Here is a 21,648-nt window from a genome sequence, read left to right on the forward strand (position 1 = left end):
GTTTAATCGTGTATATAAATGTTTAATTAACACAAAAAATAATTTAAAATTATTTATTTTGCCCTTAGTGCATGCGCAATCAGTACTTAATTCCATATAGGATATAGTGTCACAGATTTTTTCTGGGATGCTATTAATTTTTTTTTGTCACTTTAACTTGAAGTAAAATTAGAAGCTCAAGCTTTCCAATGGTGGTAATGGTGTAAAGTAAGTAACTTTTGTAACTGAAGAAAAACACTTAATCGTCTGCTCGTGTTTTTGAAAGTGAAAAAATATCATTTGTCAACTGTGGAGCATCTTTAAGATGGAAAATATGTATGTTTTAACAGGGACCACACTTTCAAACCACTCCCACAAATGATAGGGTGATCATTTCATTATCTTACGTAAATTAAATAACAGCCATATCATGATAATCATTCAAGTAGTGATAGGAAGAAAGACATCTTCTATTTTACCAACAACGCTGGGACAATGAAAACAATACACTAATATCAACAAAGATCAGAAATATTCTAATATGTATTCAAAATGTTGAGACACCAAGATAATTTGCACAGAGAACACAACATGGCACACACACACACATATCATTGACTTGTAATGATCGTTAGTAAGTTTATGGGTAAAGTATGTATTGCCTATGACTGGATAGGATCAAAAGACTACAAGTGAATGAGGTAGTTTAAATATGTGCCATGGAGTTCATAAACAATGGGTTGACTTTCTTTTATATGGTATATCTAAATTGATTTTGTTGGTATATCTAAATTGATTTTGTTGGTGAGTAAATTAGATTGTAATTGATATGTTTCTGTTAATGTCAAGTTCTCACTCTCAGTTATGGTCATATTTCTGTTAATGTCAAATTGTTGTCACTTCTAAGTCATACTGTCATATTTCTGATGATATCAAGTTCTCAATTGTAAGTTCTTTTCACATTTCTGTTAATATCAAGATATCACTTCTCCTTAACTCTCCATAATTCTGTTATTGTCATGTTTTCATTTTTTTAAGTTATTGTCATATATCTGTTAATATCAAATTCACTTCTCCCTTACTCTCCATATTTCTGCTATTGTCATGTTTTCATTTCTTCAGTTATTTTCATATATCTGTTAATATCAAATTCACTTCTCCTTAACTCTCCTAATTCTGCTATTGTCATGTTTTCATTTTCTTAAGTTATTGTAATGTTTCTGTTAATATCAAGTTCTCACTTGTATTTGTATGGTACAATTTCCCTTATATTTGTCTTTTTAATATCTTGCAAGTCTATAAGAAAGAAACTTCTCATACCATTGATACTAACACAATGTTTCTAGTTCTTCTAAATTCAATTAATGCATCCTGCCATTTAGTTTCACACTAAACATTTATAAAATAATTATTCTTATTTTTTTATCCATTACACATTTGTATATCAAAGTTTTTAGACTTTTTCTGTTGAATTTATGACCAACAAAAGGCCCAGAGGGCCTATAGCGCTCACCTGGTTTTGTTTTTAGTAATTATCACAAACTCTTACAATTAGAAAAATTAGCAAAATTGACTACAAAATTTGTTAATAATGCTATTGATACCATACAAATATGCTATCCAATACATAGGTTCAGAGAGGAAGTAATTCATATGAAAATAGTAGCCTAATTGACCTTTTTGGCCCTGCCCCTCAGGCTCCCAGGGGGTCATAGCCCCCATCATTTGTACAATACATTTTTGAATCCCCAACCTATAGCATACTACCATTGCATTATGAGTGCTATTCCATGCTTTAGTTTCAGAAGTCGTTTATATGGAAATAGCCAAATTGACCCCTTTTTACCCCGCCGCTAAGGCCCCAGGGGGTCAGCCCCATCATTTGTACAATTTCGAATCCCCACCCTATAAGGATGCTTCCATTGCATTATGGGTGCTATCCCATGCTTAGTTTCAGAGAAGAAGTCGTTTATATGGAAATAGCCAAATTGAACCCTTTTGACCCTGCCCCTCAGGCCCCTGGGAGGTCAGCCCCATCATTTGTAAAATTTTCAGTGCGTAGCCAATAAGGATGCTACCTGCCAAATTTTGTTGAAATCCGACCAGCGGTTATGGAGAAGAAGTTGATTGTTGAGGACGGAGACGACGGACGGCGGATGCCACGGTATGGCATAAGCTCACCTCGGTTCTTCGGACCAGGTGAGCTAATAAATACTTGAATATAATTACATCACTTAAACGGAATGCTTGGAAAATTGAATACATGAATAGAATTGTTTTTATGTGATAATACTGTAAAAGAGATACACTACCTTTGTAGTACATATTTTTCTTGACAAAGAGTATCTTTGGAGCTAATTTAATAAATATAAAGAAAAACAAGGCCATCGAATTCAAAATGACAACATGGTGTACACATTTGTGAATAAACTTCAGGAAGATAGCTCTGAATATATTCAGCAATATTCTTTAACAGTAAAATCTACTTTAGCGACCATCTCTTTATAAAAACTAACTTCTAAATCATCACTGTCTTGGGGTTCAAAAAACTTATTTCAACAAAAACTACCTGTGTATAAAGACCACTTAGCTATAGCGAACACTTTTTTTAAGCCATGGGTAGTCTTTATAGAGGTTGACAGTACAGTTAAATATATACCATACAAGGCAAACATTTATACACACTTAATATACATATACATATACATACACACACATGACATACAGTAAAACATGATATGTATGCACACACAAAAAATAAACGCATCTAAATAAAAGTATGATATATATGTGCAGTACAATTATAAATTGCACATATACATACCAAACAATATTTTAAACAACTAGTAAATACAGTCAAACCTCTTTAACTCAAAGTTGACGAGACAACACAATCAAAGACTGTATTCAGTTTACTGTATACTACCAACAGTAAGCCCACTTGACAATAAGCTGCCCCCCTCTTTTATCAAGTCTTTTAGAACTATATGTATGTTATAAATATATATATATATATCAGAACAAAACATTTCAAATTAATTTAGGTCTCCAAGTTATGCAATTCTGAGTTAACCAGGTTCAACTGTATCTATATCACCATATCAGCTTAAAACGAGATGTTTGATTTACCTATCTGTCTTTAATTGGGAAAGTCGTACTGCAATAGTGTAGATTTCAGTCAGCTTGTTTCTCATTGTCTCCACGAATTGTTATCTTTAATTACAACACATAATCATTGAAAAATAATATATTTGATTCTAACTCATAAAACCTTACAATTATCTTTGATCTTTAGTCAAAAAATTAAAAAAAAAAAAACGTCTATTTCTACAGAAATACATTTATGAAATACAGATATACATACCCTGTACATATTTTGTATATAAACAATTTATACTAACTACTATAAGCAGACTATTATGTATAATTACATGTGAATGTGAACACAATGAAATCATTTTAAATTACAGTACATATAGTCGAAACCTCGTTCACTTGAAGTAAACTTTGAATTATCCGAGTATTTCAGTTAAATGTGCTATATACATGTTGTGAAAAAATTGAGTTCGGGACAACAAATCACTTTGAGCAGAATCTTAACGAGTAAAACAAGTCCAAGTTAACGAGGTTCAAGTGTAATTAAAATTTGATGTACATGATAGTAGGGATGATATAAATTCAAATTTCAATGAAAAAGCAATCTGCATAATGATAAGTCTTAAATATCACAACAATGCATTTCTTCATCAGTGAACCTAATCTTGTGCGTCAATACCTCTGCTGTGAACATAAGCAATAAATAGTCAACACACTATCCTGTAGAGAAAAAAACATCAAGTTTATACAGTTCAACACTCTATATTAAAGATATTGAAACTTAAGATAAAATGCATCTTAATTAACGCAATGATAATTGAAACTTATGATAAAATAAATGTAATCTTCATTACTGTAATGATCATTGAAACCTAAGATAAAATGCATCTTAAGCAACACAGTCAAGATTTCTTTCTTATTACTTCTATACATGTATCATATAAATATTTTCATACGTTGAACTGTACACTGTAAGTTTAGGGTTGGGATAAGGTGTTTTTTATAGGATAAGATACATGAAAAATTGGGAAATGGATGAATTTTAGAAATAATACATGTACCCTTATATCCAAATCACAGAAATTTTAAAACAAAATCTAATTTTCTCAATTTAAGTCTAAACTAAGATAATTTTGACCCGCAAGAATAACCAGCTATTTTGTACATATTCTAATTCATCCAAGAAAATAACACAAATCTTTGAGCATGATGATGAGAGGTTGTGTTTCCTGAATACACACTTTTGAATTGTCAGTCTCTAGATAGATAAATGATACACAGTTTCTATAGGCGGATTTTACCACTACAAATGTCTCTATAAACTTGTGGTGTAATTGGTTCGTAGCTGCCACTCTTTGAGTTCATGTAAAATAGTCTGTCCTTGATCTTGTTGGGGTCGAAGCCTTCCTGGCGTAACTCCACTTTTTTCAGTTTGAATGTTCCTGTATAAGGAATATTTACATTTACATTTATAGGACAATTTTCAAAGCAAGGGCTATGGGTTAGAAGAACATGTATACTTTAAAAAAGGAATAATTCTATGTGTAGCATAACTTTTTGAATTTGTTTCCAGCTTGAGTGTCCCTGTGTAAGGAATATTTACAAGTATATTTATTGGTATAATCTCTAAATAAGGACCTATAGTTAGTTATACTGGAATTATCTGTTTTATGAACATTTTCTTTTTTTCTTATTACTGTTTTATGAACATTTTCTTTTTTTCTTATTACAGGTAACATTAGTTTTATGTAAGGTGCACAGCCCAAAATTTGCACACCAAAAACAGTTAACATTAAAAATAGCATATCTCTTGCTAATTTATAGGTTACACATTTTCTCAATCCTCAAAAATTTGTTTCAAAAGTAATAAATTTTCAATGTAAAGAATAACCTACAGCAGTGCTGATCCACTTCATTTTATAGTTTTACAAAGTAATAAATTTTCAATGTAAAGAATAACCTACAGCAGTGCTGATCCACTTCATTTTATAGTTTTACAAAGCATTAAAGTGAAACAAATATATAGTGTTTTCTTACCTGTAGTAGCAACATTCTTTAAAAGTCGTACAAACACAGGTCGAGCATAAGAGGCCAGAGACTTCTGCAGTTCTGTATGTAGGTTACGTAGATCTAAGTTGTCATTCTGGTCCTCGATAGCTACCATTCCTGCTCTTCCTTCTAAGCCTGAATAGTTTGACACAAATATTCATATATATCATAATTGAAATTATTTCTTCCACACTGATATGGTTGCATCAAAAAAGATTGAGGAATAAGCAGTCTATGAAATGACAAAAGACATCTGCAAATGCAAAACTGAACATGTGATTATGCTGCAAATCTGAAATCTAATGAGCTACATTTTTCCTGATTTTGATAAAAATGGCAACTAATTTTATAATGATTATCCTAAACTTTTAAATCACTTTTGATATCACACTTGATTTTAAAGATATGTTATTATTGCTGTCTTTTTTTCTGTTAAATGACCAAATCACAATTATCAATTTATATCTAACAGATCAGAATATCTTTACCTTGAATTTCAACTCCATACACCACTGAGTCACAAAGCTTGACAATGTTACTGATCACAGCCTCAACCTCCATCGTCGACACGTTTTCTCCCCGCCAGCGGAAAGTGTCTCCGGTACGATCCTGAAAGTAGAAGTAGCCAAACTCGTCCATAATCAACACGTCTCCCGTCAGGAAGGCTAGATCTCCTTTCTTAAAAACACTGGTACAAATCTTCTTGTTGGTTGCTGTCTTGTTTACGTATCCATCAAACTCTCGGAGAGCATCACCTTTCACTATCTTACCTACCAACTCTCCACGCTCACCTACAACATACAATATCAAACATCAAGTAGAAATACAATATCAAGTCTACTTAATCACACTTAATCATCAGTTTTCATCGATTCAATTTTTTTTTTTCTTTTCAGTTTTTCAATGAGTTCATCAGATGTAAAGGTTATTGCTATCAGATACTTGACTTTGTAGACAAAATAAAGATTTGACGGTCAACAATAAGATTGTTGAACCAGCTGGACAATAGTTGTTCGTTTTTGAAATAATGACAAAACTGGTAAAATGATCAATAAAGTTGTTATCAGATATGGCTTCACAAGGACTTTCAAGGCCTAGTTTTGAAATGTAGATCTGTCATGTCTAGACTTGAAATAAAATACTCTTACAAAAAGACGAAACGGTTACTTATTTACCTGGTTTAGCCCTAATACACACTCCATTTCGGTCACGCATGTGCTCCCCCTGTTCGTCCACGCGTATAAGTGTGATAGGGTACAGGAATGGTGCGATCATCGTGGTGAAGCCAACAGCTCCGACTTTATTGTCTGGGTTTACTGCCAATCAACAAACAATGGAATCAATATCAATACAGGTAAAATCGCAAAAATATCACCTCTGTGAAAAATAACATACCATTATGCACTTTGTTGTTTGCATGTTACAACATCTTGAGGATGTGTTTAAAAATAAATTCTCAACTTCAGTGTCACATAAGGAAATATTCCGGTATGTCTAAATGTTTCATCATGAATCAGTTAATTTCAATTAAAAAGCAATCAGATCACCGGTATGTTAAAATGAGGAAACATGTTTTTTTATTACAAACAGATGATTTTCTCTGATTGTGTTTTACCTCATATTAGGCCTATGGCATGCTAGGATGACTTGCCTATATTATTCTATGTTTGGATATTATAGAGTTATCTTCCCTTGTGGGATGGTATTTGTGGTAACATCATGTGTCTGAAAGCCTAATACATCATATTTTTGGGAAAAACAAACACACCAGTAATTTTCTCTCAAAAACAAATGATATCAAAATCAAGATACCTACCTGCAAGGGCAGATAACTTTGTAGTATGTAAAAGGAGAATACCTGTATAGTGTCGATATACACTCACATGTATTACAGTTGCCCTCCGTTGCACCATAGAACTCTCCCATCTGCTCCACACCAAATCGATCCTGGAACTCCTGCCAGATCTGAGGTCGTAGACCATTACCAAACATAAGCCTCACCTTGTGCTGGCGATCAAAGTTACGATTCGGCTGAGCAAGTAAGTACCGACAAATCTCACCAATGTACTGGGCAGCCTACAAAATGATCAAAGTTACGAATAAGTTCAGCGAGTAAGATAGACAGCCTTCAAAATGTAAAAACATTTGTCTCTGCCACTACAGCGCCCAATACACATGTGTAATTCTACAAAAGTGAATCCTTCTATAAAGACAGAACATAGCACAAGTTTTCAAGGTACATTAATTAAGAATGGAAATATCTATTAATAGAATCAATATATCTGCTGTATTCAAAATTTACAAATCATCCATTTCATTGGTTATCGAAAATAGAATTAATTTAAACCAACTTATTTTTGCATGTGATTAAAATTTGTGAAAACAAATCGCTGCAAAACTAGAAGTACAGCAGAACATTTTAATTGTAAGTCACAAAATTAAGTCACAGTGAAAATTTGTTTGTTGACAAAATTAAGAATGAAAATTTATTCAATGACAACATCAATGACAAAATAAACAACAGCCTACTCACAGTGCAATTGTATCTCACACAGTCCTCCCAAAACTTGCTGGCGGAGAATTTACGTCTGAGGGCTAGGGTTGTACCCCCTAGTACGACCTGCCCCACCCCCAGGATACCCCCTGCGGTGTGGTAGAGGGGCAGGGATGTATACAGTGTATCCTTCCCCGACAGACAGAACATTTGTTGAATCGCAAATGACATGTAGAAAAATCTGGCAACAACACAATTAATGTTTATCATTTTTTGTCTATACTTCAATGTTACTTTACTCATTCACCCTCGAAAGTTCATAATGGACTGGTCTAGTCTTTGATTTAGAAGAGCCTAAATGTGTCTTCAGGGGTGAATGAGTTAAAAGTTTTTGTATGTTATAGAATATGTCAATGACCCCAAATAATAACATTGACTTCTTGTTACAAAATTGAATACAGTAAACTAGAAGAATTGGTCCTTAATTTACAAGTATTTACGACTATTTCATGAAGGTTGAATAAAAATAATTGTGAATATCCTTTAAGTACAAACATCATCACACAAATAAAAACAGCAGCAGCTTCAACTAACAATGAATATTTGCTTGTCATAAACATCACTTAGGTCTTGTTACATAATTTATAGTGTCTGTAAAATGGGGATAAATCTAGAATCTCCAGTCATGATATTACCTGGTGTGTGTGATGACAGCTGCTTTGGGTAAACCTGTTGTTCCTGACGTAAACACTAAAAATAATTTTTCTGAAAAAGATCAAACACATTTAAAATTAGGTATCTCCTTCCAAGGGCAGATAGCTCTGCAATATGTAAGAACGGGACTTTATGTAAAACTAAGATTTCCATGTTAAAGAGTAAATTGAGTTTAAACATATACATGTAGTCATTAAATGAATGAAATAAAAAATTTATATTTTGCATTAAAGATTTGCTGTCAGTTATTTCTATCAAAAATATCAATTAAAACAAGTGCAATATCATGTCAGATAGAGGTCAACGAAATTTAAATTAGAATGTCATAGGTCAACGACATCTAAATTACTGAGTTGAAAGGTTACTGGATGAAATCCCTTAGACTCAAACTGTACAAAGCTCTGTAAGTCAATTACATACATGGGCCTTAACGGTCACCTGAGTTTGTTTTTGAATGAAACAAAGACAAACAAACACTAATATAATGGCCCTTGAAGTCTGAAAGTGATTTTATAAATTTGACTTCATAATCTATAAAGAGTATTTGCTTCCATCAAACCTGTGAACTCAGACGATTTTTTGAGATTTTAAGTCATTTTGACCCTATTTGGCCCTGCCCTTCTGGTCCCCCAGCGGGTCAGCGAGGACTGATATGGATGTTAAAATACGTACTATATCTCAGACTAATAATTCTGATCAAGTATGACTCATTTCTTATGAAAATTGAGCAAATAATGTTCATAAATTTGTGTTTTTCATATATAAACTAAAGTTAACTTGACCCCCTCCCCCAGGGGAAACGTGAGACCCCAGGGTCATATTATTCACAATTTTGATAAAACACCTTAAGACTTTTTCTTCTATAAAGAGTATTTGACTATACCATTTCCAGAATTTAAGAAGAAGATTTTTGAAGGTTTAGCCTATTTGCCCCTTTTGGCCACCCCCCTCTGCCCCCAGGGGGTCGGTCAGGACCAATATAGATATGAAATTAAAATGCTATCTCAGGTTAATAATTCTAAACAAGTATGAAAATTGGGCAAAAAATGCTCAAAAATGTGTTTTCCCTATATAAACTATAGTAAACTTGACCCCCTCCCCAGGGGGAAACATGAGAACCCAGGGTCATATAATTCACAATTTTTGTAAAGGACCTTAAGACATTTCCATCTATTAAGAGTATATGATTCTACCATTACCAGAATTTCATAAGAAAATTTTTGAAATTTTAGCCTATTTGACCCCTTTTGACACTGCCCCTTAGGCCCCTGGGAATCAGTCATGAATTTTTTTTAAATAGGATTCAATGGCCATCTTATACTGATAAATCTGAATCATTTCCTATTTACAAATGATCAAATAATGCTCAAAAATGTGTTTTCCCTATATAAACTATAGTAAACTAAACCCCCTCCCCAGGGGGAAACGAGAGACCCTAGGGTCATATAATTCACAATTTTTGTAAAGGACGACCTTAAGACCTTTCAATCAATGAAAATTACAATGTATTTGATTCCACCACATCTGTGAGTGGAGAAGAAAATTTTTGTAATTTTGTAAATTTTACCCCTTTTGGCCCCTTCCACAGCCCCCTTGGGAGTGGGGAACATATAATTCACAATTTTGATTGGCCTTATGCCTTAGAAGGTTTGTGCAAAATTTCATTGAAATTACTTCAGCAGTTTTGGAGAAGAAGTCGAAAATGTAAATTGTTTACAGACATACGATGCACGGCGACAGACAAAAGGCGATAAGAAAAGGTCACTTGAGACTTTGTCTCAGGTGACTAAAATTATGGAAACTCACCACTAAATTTCCCCGGAACACTGGGGGGATTAAACTTGTTACTCTTTTGTAGTATTGGATCCAGGCATGTCATGGATGTATCGCCGGAACTGTTGGTTCCTGTGATGTACAGTTTTATCCTTCCAACACCATGCACTGCCTCCTTAATGTCTAAAAACAATACAAAAGACATTCTTCTATAACAATTACGGTAATGGAATCATTCTTAACATGTATAGATTTGGATTGCAACTTCATAAATATGTAATTATTTCTTTCTTTTCTTTTCTTAGATGAATATAGGCCTATTTTTTTATTTAATATTTTTCAGAATTCTGGAGTGTTTTTTTTTTAAATATAGCAAGAAATCAAATAAACTATGTCTCCTATTTCCCTGAATTAATTAACAAATCCATATTTTGTATTACAGCACACAGATTTCTTCATATTATTATTACAAAACAAATTTCAATTTTAATATTAGAATAAATGTTCCTTTGTAAAGATATTTCATATCACTTAATCATCTAAATGCTATAATATACCAGTAATAAGCCCCCCCTCCTCTCCCACAAAAAGAATTTTCAGAACAAAGTTACAACCAAATACAATTACACAAAAGGGAGAGGCCTTGTTGCTGGAAATTACCCAAATTTAATAGACATGATAAAAAGTGAGGAGGCTTATTGATGAATGGAGGCTTATTTCTAGTAGAATAAGTACTAGGTACATCAAACATGAAACTCTGTAGTATTTAACTATATGCTGTAATCACATTTTTAACAACATCATTATCATGATAAAAATATTTTACCATCAGCAAATTCTTTTCCGAAGATGACTGCCCTTGACTCGGCTGCTGTAATGGAGTGGGTAAGCTGCTGTTTGCGAAGGTTATAATTTATTAAGGCCGAGATAACTCCAATTTTTGACAATCCTAGCCAGTAACAAAAGTACTGTGGTCTGTTATCCATGTAAATAGATACAACATCTCCTTTCTGAAATCCGGCATTATAAAAATAATTTGCGACAGAGTTTGAATACGCCTCAACCTCTTGGAAAGTCCACACTTCATCCTCAAATAAGATGCACGCTTTATTAGGATACTTGTTAGCAGACTTCGTAAATAATTTTGCTATTGTTGTTCCCGATTTTAAATGGTCTCTAATTATAAATTTTGTCTTCAGCAATACCGAAAGTCCCCTGAAATTCAAATAAGATTCATAGTTTTAAAAAAAACATCTAAATCAATAACGTTAATTATTTTTCTATAAAAGTGTGGAGAGAAAAAAAAAGGAAAAAATCTATGAAAGTGCTAGGGTCTTCTTCATCATTAAGAAGAATGATAAGTGCTTGTTGTTTTCAGACTTTTATTTTTGGTAACTCTGCATTTAAAGATGCCCACTTTCTATCATAATTTTCCTGCTTTTCATCTAACATATTGCTAAAACGAAACCGTTTCATATAAAATGTGATAGCAGTTGTTTGCTTATAAAATAGCACTGAAAATAACAAAATGTGCATGAGGCACACCATTACCTAAGGTCTCGTGGGAGAGTATTAATCACAACCCAGGTAAAACGCCAACCGCCCGTAACGAGGTAAACAGCGAACACCGCCAGTGTTGTCAGGGAGCAAGATAGACCCATGCCATACGAGAGCACAGCTCCCAGGCCAAAAAACGCTGCACACTTAATCAATACCATGTTGTCTATGAAAAAGTACGCGACGTCTTTCACCAGTCGCGCGATCGTCAAGGTAGACTTTGACCCTAACATCGGTCTCGATCACAGTTATCGCCGGTGTATTAGAATGTCAACTTCGGTACTAATTACAGCCCGGTACCGCCCGGTACTGCCCGGTACCGCCCGGCACAGCCCGGCACCGCCCGGCAAAGCCCGGTACCGCCCGGGGAATCCATATTGACCGCCCGGGCTTTCATTTTCATTCAAACACCATTAAAAGTATAGTATACAGATAGATAACTAACGTATTAATAATTTAGACCAAAAATAGCATGAAAACATTGAAAAACGAAAGAAGTACGGGTTCGCGAAATTCGCGATCTCGCAACCTAACCTCAGTGAAGAGCCGTAATCTTGTTATTTGTAGATATAAGACCGCCCGGGCTTTAATTTGCATACCAACACCAATGCAAATATAGTTTACATGTAATTACCTAACACATGCATAATTTGGCCAAAGAGTAGTGTGAAAATATTGAAAAAAAGAAAGCGGTATGGCTTCGCTAATTTAGCGATCTCGCAAGCAATCCTGATTGTTGTTATTTGTAGATATAAAGACCATTTATTTTCATCCAAACTTCGTTGAAAGTATAGTTTACAGATAGATACATTATATATAGATAATTAGCCTAAATATAGTATGGAAACATTAAAAAAACGAAAGAGTAGTGGCTTCGCAAAATTTGTGATCTCGCAATCGAGTCGCAACCTCTTGTTATTTGCAAATATAAGACCGCCCGGGGAACATATATCTACCGCCCGGGCATTTACTTGCACTCAAATACCATTAAAAGTATAGTTTACATATAGATACATAGCATATAGATAATTTTGTCGAAAAAAGGTGTGAAATTATAGAAAAAAAAGAAATCGGTACGGCTTCGTTAAATTAGCGATCTCGCTACCGAACCGCGCGCGTAATCTTGTTATTTGTAGGTATAAATCCGGTGTGCTTTTATTTTCATTCAAACGCCGATGAAAGTATAGTCTACAGATAGATACATAACGAATAAATACTTAATCTAAAAAATAGCATGAAAATATTCATTAACGAAAGAGTCACGGCTTTACAAAATTCACGATCTCGCAACCCATTCGTAATCTTGTTATTTGCAGATATAAGACCGCCCGGGAACATATATTTACCGCCCAGGCATTTACTTGCACTCAAATACCATTAAAAAATGTAGTTAACCGCTAAATACTTAACATATAAACATTTTGACAAAAAATAGTGTAAAAATATTGAAAAAATGAAAGAGTTACGGCTTTACAAAATTCACGATCTCGCAACCCATTCGTAATCTTGTTATTTGCAAATGTAAGACCGCCCGTGGGAACATATATTTACCGCCCGGGCATTTACTTGCACTCAAATACCATTAAAAATGTAGTTAACCGCTAAATACTTAACATATAAACATTTTGACAAAAAATAGTGTGAAAATATTGAAAAATGAAAGAGTTACGGCTTTACAAAATTCACGATCTCGCAACCCATTCGTAATCTTGTTATTTGCAAATGTAAGACCGCCCGGGGAACATATATTTACCGCCCGGGCATTTACTTGCATTCAAATACCAATAAAAGTGTAGTTAACAGGTAAATACTTAACATATAAACATTTTGACAAAAAATAGTGTGAAAATATTGAAAAATGAAAGAGTTACGGCTTTACAAAAATTCACGATCTCGCAACACGTTCGTAATCTTGTTATTTGCAAATATAAGACCGCCCGGGTAACACATATCTACCGCCCGGGCATTTACTTACACTCAAATACCATTAAAAGAGTAGTTAATAGGTAAATACTTAACATATTAACATTTTGACAAACGCTAGTGTGAAAATATTGAAAAATGAATGAGTTACGGCTTTACAAAAATTCACGATCTCGCAACACGTTCGTAATCTTGTTATTTGCAAATATAAGACCGCCCGGGGAACACATATCTACCGCCCGGGCATTTACTTGCATTCAAATACCAATAAAAGTGTAGTTAACAGGTAAATACTTAACATATAAACATTTTGACAAAAAATAGTGTGAAAATATTGAAAAATGAAAGAGTTACGGCTTTACAAAATTCACGATCTCGCAACACGTTCGTAATCTTGTTATTTGCAAATATAAGACCGCCCGGGGAACACATATCTACCGCCCGGGCATTTACTTACACTCAAATACCATTAAAATGTAGTTAACCGCTAAATACTTAACATATAAACATTTTGACAAAAAATAGTTTTGAAAATACTGAAAAATGAAAAAGAGTTACGGCTTTACAAAATTCACGATCTCGCAACCCATTCGTAATCTTGTTATTTGCAAATGTAAGACCGCCCGGGGGAACATATATCTACCGCCCGGGCATTTACTTGCATTCAAATACCAATAAAAAGTGTAGTTAACAGGTAAATACTTAACAATATAAACATTTTACCAAAAAATAGTGTGAAAATATTGAAAAATGAAAGAGTTACGGCTTTACAAACTTCACGATCTCGCAACACGTTCGTTATCTTGTTATTTGCAAATATAAGACCGCCCGGGGGAACACATATCTACCGCCCGGGCATTTACTTACACTCAAATACCATTAAAAGTGTAGTTAATAGGTAAAATACTTAACATATAAACATTTTGACAAAAAATAGTGTGAAAATATTGAAAAATGAAAGAGTTACGGCTTTGCAAAATTCACGATCTCGCAACCCATTCGTAATCTTGTTATTTGCAATACAAGACCGCCCGGGGATCATATATCTACCGCCCGGGCATTTACGTGCACTCAAATACCATTAAAAGTGTAGTTAACATCAAAATACTTAACATATAAACATTTTGACAAAAATAGTGTGAAAATATTGAAAAATGAAAGAGTTACGGCTTTGCAAAATTCACGATCTCGCAACCGAGTTGTAATCCTGTTATTTGCAAATACAAGACCGCCCGGGGAACATATATATACCGCCCGGGCATTTACTTGCACTCAAATACCATTTAAAAATATAGTTAACATCAAAATACTTAACATATTACCATTTTGCCAAAAAATAGTGTGAAAATATTAAAAAATGAAAGAGTTACGGCTTTACAAAATTCACGATCGCGCAACCCATTCGTAATCTTGTTATTTGCAAATACAAGACCGCCCGGGGATCATATATCTACCGCCCGGGCATTTACTTGCACTCTAATACCATTAAAAGTGTAGTTAACCGCTCAATACTTAACATATAAACATTTTGACAAAAAATAGTTTGCAAATATTGAAAAATGAAAGAGTTACGGCTTTACAAAATTCACGATCTCGCAACCCATTCGTAATCTTGTTATTTGCAAACGTAAGACCGCCCGGGCATTTACTTGCACTCAAATACCATTAAAAGTGTAGTTAACATCAAAATACTTAACATATTAACATTTTGACAAAAAATAGTGTGAAAATATTGAAAAATGAGAAGACTTACGGCTTTGCAAAATTCACGATCTCGCAACCGAGTTGTAATCTTGTTATTTGCAAATATAAGACCGCCCGGGGAACATATATCTAACGCCCGGGCATTTACTTGCACTCAAATACCATTAAAAGTGTAGTTAACCGCTAAATACTTATTATATAAAACATTTTGACAAAAAATAGTGTGAAAATATTGAAAAATGAAAAGAGTTACGGCTTTGCAAAATTCACGATCTCGCAACCCATTCGTAATCTTGTTATTTGCAATACAAGACCGCCCGGGGATCATATATCTACCGCCCGGGCATTTACGTGCACTCAAATACCAATTAAAAGTGTAGTTAACATCAAATACTTAACATATAAACATTTTGACAAAAAATAGTGTGAAAATATTGAAAAATGAAAGAGTTACGGCTTTGCAAAATTCACGATCTCGCAACCGAGTTGTAATCCTTGTTATTTGCAAATACAAGACCGCCCGGGGAACATATATATACCGCCCGGGCATTTACTTGCACTCAAATACCATTTAAAATTTAGTTAACATCAAAATACTTAACATATTACCATTTTGCCAAAAAAATTATGTGAAAATATTAAAAAATGAAAGAGTTACGGCTTTACAAAATTCACGATCGCGCAACCCATTTCGTAATCTTGTTATTTGCAAATACAAGACCGCCCGGGGATCATATATCTACCGCCCGGGCATTTACTTGCACTCAAATACCATTAAAAGTGTAGTTAACCGCTAAATACTTATTATATGAACATTTTGACAAAAACTAGTGTGAAAATATTGAAAAATGAAAGAGTTACGGCTTTGCAAAATTCACGATCTCGCAACTCATTAAAATGTTATTTTCGAGATATATAATTGATTATGGATGATTAGGGTTTGTTGTTTTGATATAGTGAACACTTTATTGGGTACATGTATATTATATTTGTAAGACTTGAAGATGATATGATATGGGGAGATGGGAAGCGTATTTCGAGCGTGATGGACGTTTTTTGTGATAATTTGGTGGCCCTGAAAAGGGCCGTTTGAGAGTGGGTTTTAGAGATATCGATTAATGGCTCTCTGCACACTGTGACAAAAACCGTCTGGTTCCCAGTCTATTCAGGTGGACCCCATCTGTGGCATACAACGATTTCTTCATAAAGGTATGGTGCCAGAGTTGGTAAACGCCGTTGCCACTCCAAGACCTAAGAAGGAAATTTATTTTCTGTTTTCTTCCTGTGGTATTGATTTGGTGTCATCTTTCTGGGGTAGAGGCGGGGAAACAAGGACCCAATAATCACGTGGCGGACTCCGAGGTTCCTGATATATACAGCAAGGTCGTATAGGTCTGGTGCGATATCTTCTGCAGATCTCGTGGGCGATATATCGTTGGATCCGTACTTGTAAAAAAACAACATCGGGTTGGATCCGTCCTGATCAGGGAACTGTCATAAGCCTTGATATCTTTAATCTTTCTTCCGCCGACTCCATAAAATTTGTAGATGACATATTTGGGGTGTGCGTAGTCATTGGATATGGTCCAGTCGCTGAGTCTTCTGACAAAGCTGTGTCCGAGTACTAGAGCAGTCTTCATGCTTCGATTTTGAATTCTATACCTTTTAAATTATGGTATGATTGTTTTATAATACCTGTTTTAGCTACGGAGATTTTATTGGCTAAAGTCCTCGAATGAAATTACAATTTCACCAGACTCTACGTCGCCAAAATAATATGGACGTGCCAGTCCCGTGTGTAACCGCACGTCACAGATGTGTCAATGACAACAAAAGTATCTCGGACACTGACATTATATCAATGTGATCAATATACAGACGGCGACTGATACAACTTGACAATTTATTGATTCTTCATACATATCATTCTACTATTGAAAACCTGCACCTGTTAAATGTGCTTGTTGATTAAAAAAATATTGTTTGAACAAAAAATCTTATATTTCAATAAAAGTTTAAAATGCATGGATTTCGAAGTTAAAAATGCACTCAATCTCTTTCCGTTAATAAACAGCCAATGCCGACAGATACACTTTCGGGTTGCGTTTTGCGATATCTTAACGTTGATAAACATTGCCAATAGTTCAAATAAAAATGTTGTGATTTTGAAAACTTTGTAATTTTCAGGTATAAGAACGTTTGTAGGAAGTCAAAAACCCAAAGAAATGTATGTAAATATAATGATTTAGTACCTTTAAATCAAAAGAAAGAATGGAAACAATTTTTTTTATTTAAACATATTTTATTTGCAATTTTTTACAATACAAAAAGGATTGGGCACTAGTTAAAAAAACTTATATTAAACCCGTTCCCGTTATTTTTTTAACGTATACAAGCAAATGGATGATCCTAAGTTAATACAGTGCAGATAAACGTTATTAGAGAGAGAGAGAGAGAAAGAGAAGGGGGGAGAAAGAGAGAGAGAGAGAGAGAAGGGAAGAGAGATTATCAGTATTTTGATATGAAATATACAAACAAATAATATAATGATAATGATTATAATACTAGAGTAACGGGTCTTTTCCAGCTCAGGTGACTATCACATCTATAATACTAATCCTCATGTCATGCCATACAAACTGATCTAATGTCTATCACAAATATATTTTCATTATACCCCATTTCCCAAAATGAGTATAGGATAAAAGCCCCTCCGAACAAAAGCCCCTCAGGAAAAAACAAAAGCCCTTTATAAAATATATGTATTTTTTTCACATATCTGAATATGTAATATGGTACAGGTATTAAAAGCCCATGGTTATCTGAAAAAAATATTAAAACAAACTCAATATATGACAAAAGAATACCGCCCTTCTTTATAATAAACCAATAAAAAAATAATGTACTAAAATCACATTGTTTTTTCTCATATCTGAATATGTTAGTATTTGTTGTGCACTATTTTGTCGACTTGTATCTTGTAGTTTTTGTCTCGAAATTTAATTGTGTTTTGAATTTAGATTGTGCATATTAAAACCTAATAGAGCCATCGTTTGGCAGTTTCGTGTTAAATGTATCTTTATACACATTATTTGCTCGTATATTGGAAATATAGTGGCAGTCATGCATTGTTCTTCTTCGTTGTTTGTGTCGCTGTGTGACATAGTTAGTTAGAAGGTTATTTTGAGTTTGTTAGCAGTTGTCTTATTTAATCAATGAAATATGTACAAATGTTTTGTCACGCAGTGAGGTCGCAAGTCCGATTTGGGGGTGCCTAGTATAGTGTCTGAACTTGCGCGTTTCAAGTTGATGTAAACTCTAAAGTCGAGAAAAGGACAAAGGGGCACATATTCGGAATCAAATACTACAATTTAGTAGAAGTAGACTTTTTTTCCTATTGCATTATCAGCAACTATAGAGCATCACGAGTGATGGCAGCCATCTAACATGACAGATGTAATGTTTTAGAGTCATTGTTCTATAGTAGGTGTGATATGGTGAGGAACGTTGATGATTTTCCTGGAATCCTGATTTCCTGTATTCATCTACCAGAAGTCTCATATTTACCAGCTATTTAGTTATAAGCATTGACATCATATTTACTCATCTTTCTTCACAAGACGGTTTACTTTCATTGCTCATAGTACCAAGATTCATTTTGTGAATACACGAGGATGTCCAGGTTATGTTATATAATTATATACCAAAAAAATATCCTTTTAGTCTCAAGAATGTCAATCAAACGGTCAGGAACATTGTACCCTGTAGCTACAATAAGGCTTTATAGAATATTTGATAAAAATGTTACAATATGCAAAGCAAGTCCAAGCTCATTTGAAAGCGCGCTTATTTATATCAGACTTATTATATCATTATTGTTTTTTTTATAATTGAAATGAATTGGTATACCTCAAATCAATGCTCTGTATTAGGGTCTGCGCTTTCTTTCAGAATATTTTTTTTTATTTATATAAAATTATCTTCTGTAATAATTTATCTAATATAAATATAGAAAATTTCGTCGGTTTTTTGTCATTGTTTTTTGTATCTTTCCACTCAATTTGAACTATATGATTTTTGTATTATGCATGTATATATGTATTTGAAACATGTATTCTTTTGAAATTTTATATTACGGTAACTACTTGTCCTATTACTTATAGTATATGATTTTTTAGTTATCCATTTACATGTACCATGAATTTTGGAAAATGCACGCAATCTTACGGACAGAATGCGTATTTTATATGTAAACGGCGTATTTTATTATGTAAACGGAACTAAAAAAATCAGTCTGTTGCTGATAATATTAAAATTATTAAATACATGAAAAAACCCAAAGATATTTGTAAAATTCATTGAATTACAGCTGACTTGAATAAAAATAATTTTGATTGTATACAATATAGGTACACTCCGCCCGGCTCCTATTTTTCAGGAGTTAGTAAATTGTAGTTTTTACGGAGAAAATGTGTAATTTAAATGTAAACGAAAATATAAACTGGAAAAAAACAAACTCAGTGAAAATGATATAAATTAATTAAATTTGTAATTGTTATTTGCATACCGCACCGGTCACTTGTTATTTCCGTGCAACTGATATATATGAGCTAGTAAATGTCAATTTTTTTCGGACAGAGAGTGTATTACCTATGTAAAGGAAGTGAAAATCGAGACAATTGTTCAGATATTAGTAAAACTATTGATTTATAAATGTCTTAATTTTCGATCTAATTATAATTGTTATTTGGCTACCGCCCGGTCATGTGTTATTTCCGTGCAACTGATATATATGAGCTAGTAAATGTCAATTCTCGGACAGAGAGTGTACTACCTATGTAAAGGAAGTGAAAATCGAGACAATTGTTCAGATATTAGTAAAACTATTGAATTGAAGTGTCTTAAATATCGATCTAATTATATTTGTTATTTGGCTGCCGTCCAAATACAGTAGCGATAAATTATATGATATAGGTAATATTTCCCGTTTTATTTCGGGAGTCAGTAAATCGTAGTTTTACGGACAGCAATGTGTAATATTAAATGAAAGAACAATCTAAACTTGAAAGAAACCTTTCTGAAAATTGATGAAAGTTAATTAAATTGGAATTATAGCCATTGTTTATTTGGCTACCGCCCGAACATATGTTTATTTACGTGCAACTGATATATATGATCTTAGTAAATGTCAATTCTTCACGGACAGAGAAGTGTACTACCTATGTAAAGGAAGTTAAAACCGAGAACAATTGTTCAGATATTAAAAAAAACTAATGCATTAAATAAATGTCTTAAATTTTCAATCTAATTATAATTGTAATTTGGCTGCCGTCCAAATACAGTACGATAAATTATAAAAAAAATCCCGATATAGGTAATAATATTCCCGTTTTTATTTTCAGTGAGTCAGTAAATCGTAGATTAACGGACAGTAATTTGTGTAAATTAAATGTAAAATCAAACAAAAACTTGAAAAAACCTGTCTGAAATTGAAGAAATTAATTGAATTATAATTGTTATTTGGCTACCGCCCGGTCATGTGTTATTTCCGTGCAACTGATATATATGAGCTAGTAATGTCAATTCTCGGACAGAGAGTGTACTACCTATGTAAAGGAAGTTAAAACCGAGACAATTGTTCAGATATTAGTTAAAAAAATATTGATTTATAAATGTCTTAAATTTCGTCCAATCTAATTATAATTTGTTATTTGGCTATGCCGTCCATACCAATAGTAGCGAAAATTATATGATAAAGCTAGTAAATTTCCCATTTTCGGACAGAGATTTGTACTGATACCAGTAATCGTAGTTTTACGGTGACCAATGTGTAATGTTCAAATGTTAAAAAAATATCTAAAATTGATTTTTAAAATCTGAAATTGATGAAATAATTGAATTATAATTGTTATTTGGCTACCGCCCGCCCGGTCATGTGTTATTTCCGTGCAACTGATATATATGAGCTAGTAAATGTCAATTCTCGGACAGAGAGAGAGTGTACTACCTATGTAAAGGAAGTTAAAACCGAGACAATTGTTCAGATATTAGTAAAATTGAATTTGAATAATATCTGATCTAATTATAAATGTCTTAATTTCGATCTAATTATAATTGTTATTTGGCTACCGTCGGTCAAATTACCGTGCAACTGATATATATGAGCTTATTGTACGATAATGTAAAGGAAGTGTTAAAATCGAGACAATTGTTCAGATATTAAAAAAACTATTGAATTAAATGTCTTAATTTTTTCGATCTATTGTAATTTGGCTGAGTAATATATTCCGTTTGTCGGACAGGAGGTAAGTAAATCGTAGTTTACGGACCGAGGAATTTGTAATTTCAATTTAAAAAGT

At 33.4% G+C, this 21,648-nt stretch overlaps 1 protein-coding gene across 1 annotated transcript; it reads right to left on the minus strand.

Moving 5' to 3' along the window:
• Positions 1–2,128: 2,128 nt before the first annotated feature.
• Positions 2,129–11,934, minus strand: LOC138321762 (long-chain fatty acid transport protein 1-like). The gene is made up of 10 exons (XM_069265705.1): positions 11,657–11,934; positions 10,932–11,320; positions 10,139–10,288; positions 8,314–8,383; positions 7,658–7,859; positions 7,008–7,200; positions 6,300–6,440; positions 5,613–5,915; positions 5,113–5,259; positions 2,129–4,517 (listed from the first exon to the last, which is right to left on the minus strand). Exons 1-10 carry the CDS (start codon positions 11,893–11,895, stop codon positions 4,360–4,362), a joined length of 1,992 nt encoding a protein of 663 aa, XP_069121806.1. The 5' UTR covers positions 11,896–11,934; the 3' UTR covers positions 2,129–4,359.
• Positions 11,935–21,648: the final 9,714 nt, after the last annotated feature.

This window comes from Argopecten irradians, chromosome 4, assembly GCF_041381155.1.
Source record: "Argopecten irradians isolate NY chromosome 4, Ai_NY, whole genome shotgun sequence".
Classification (NCBI taxonomy): domain Eukaryota; kingdom Metazoa; phylum Mollusca; class Bivalvia; order Pectinida; family Pectinidae; genus Argopecten; species Argopecten irradians.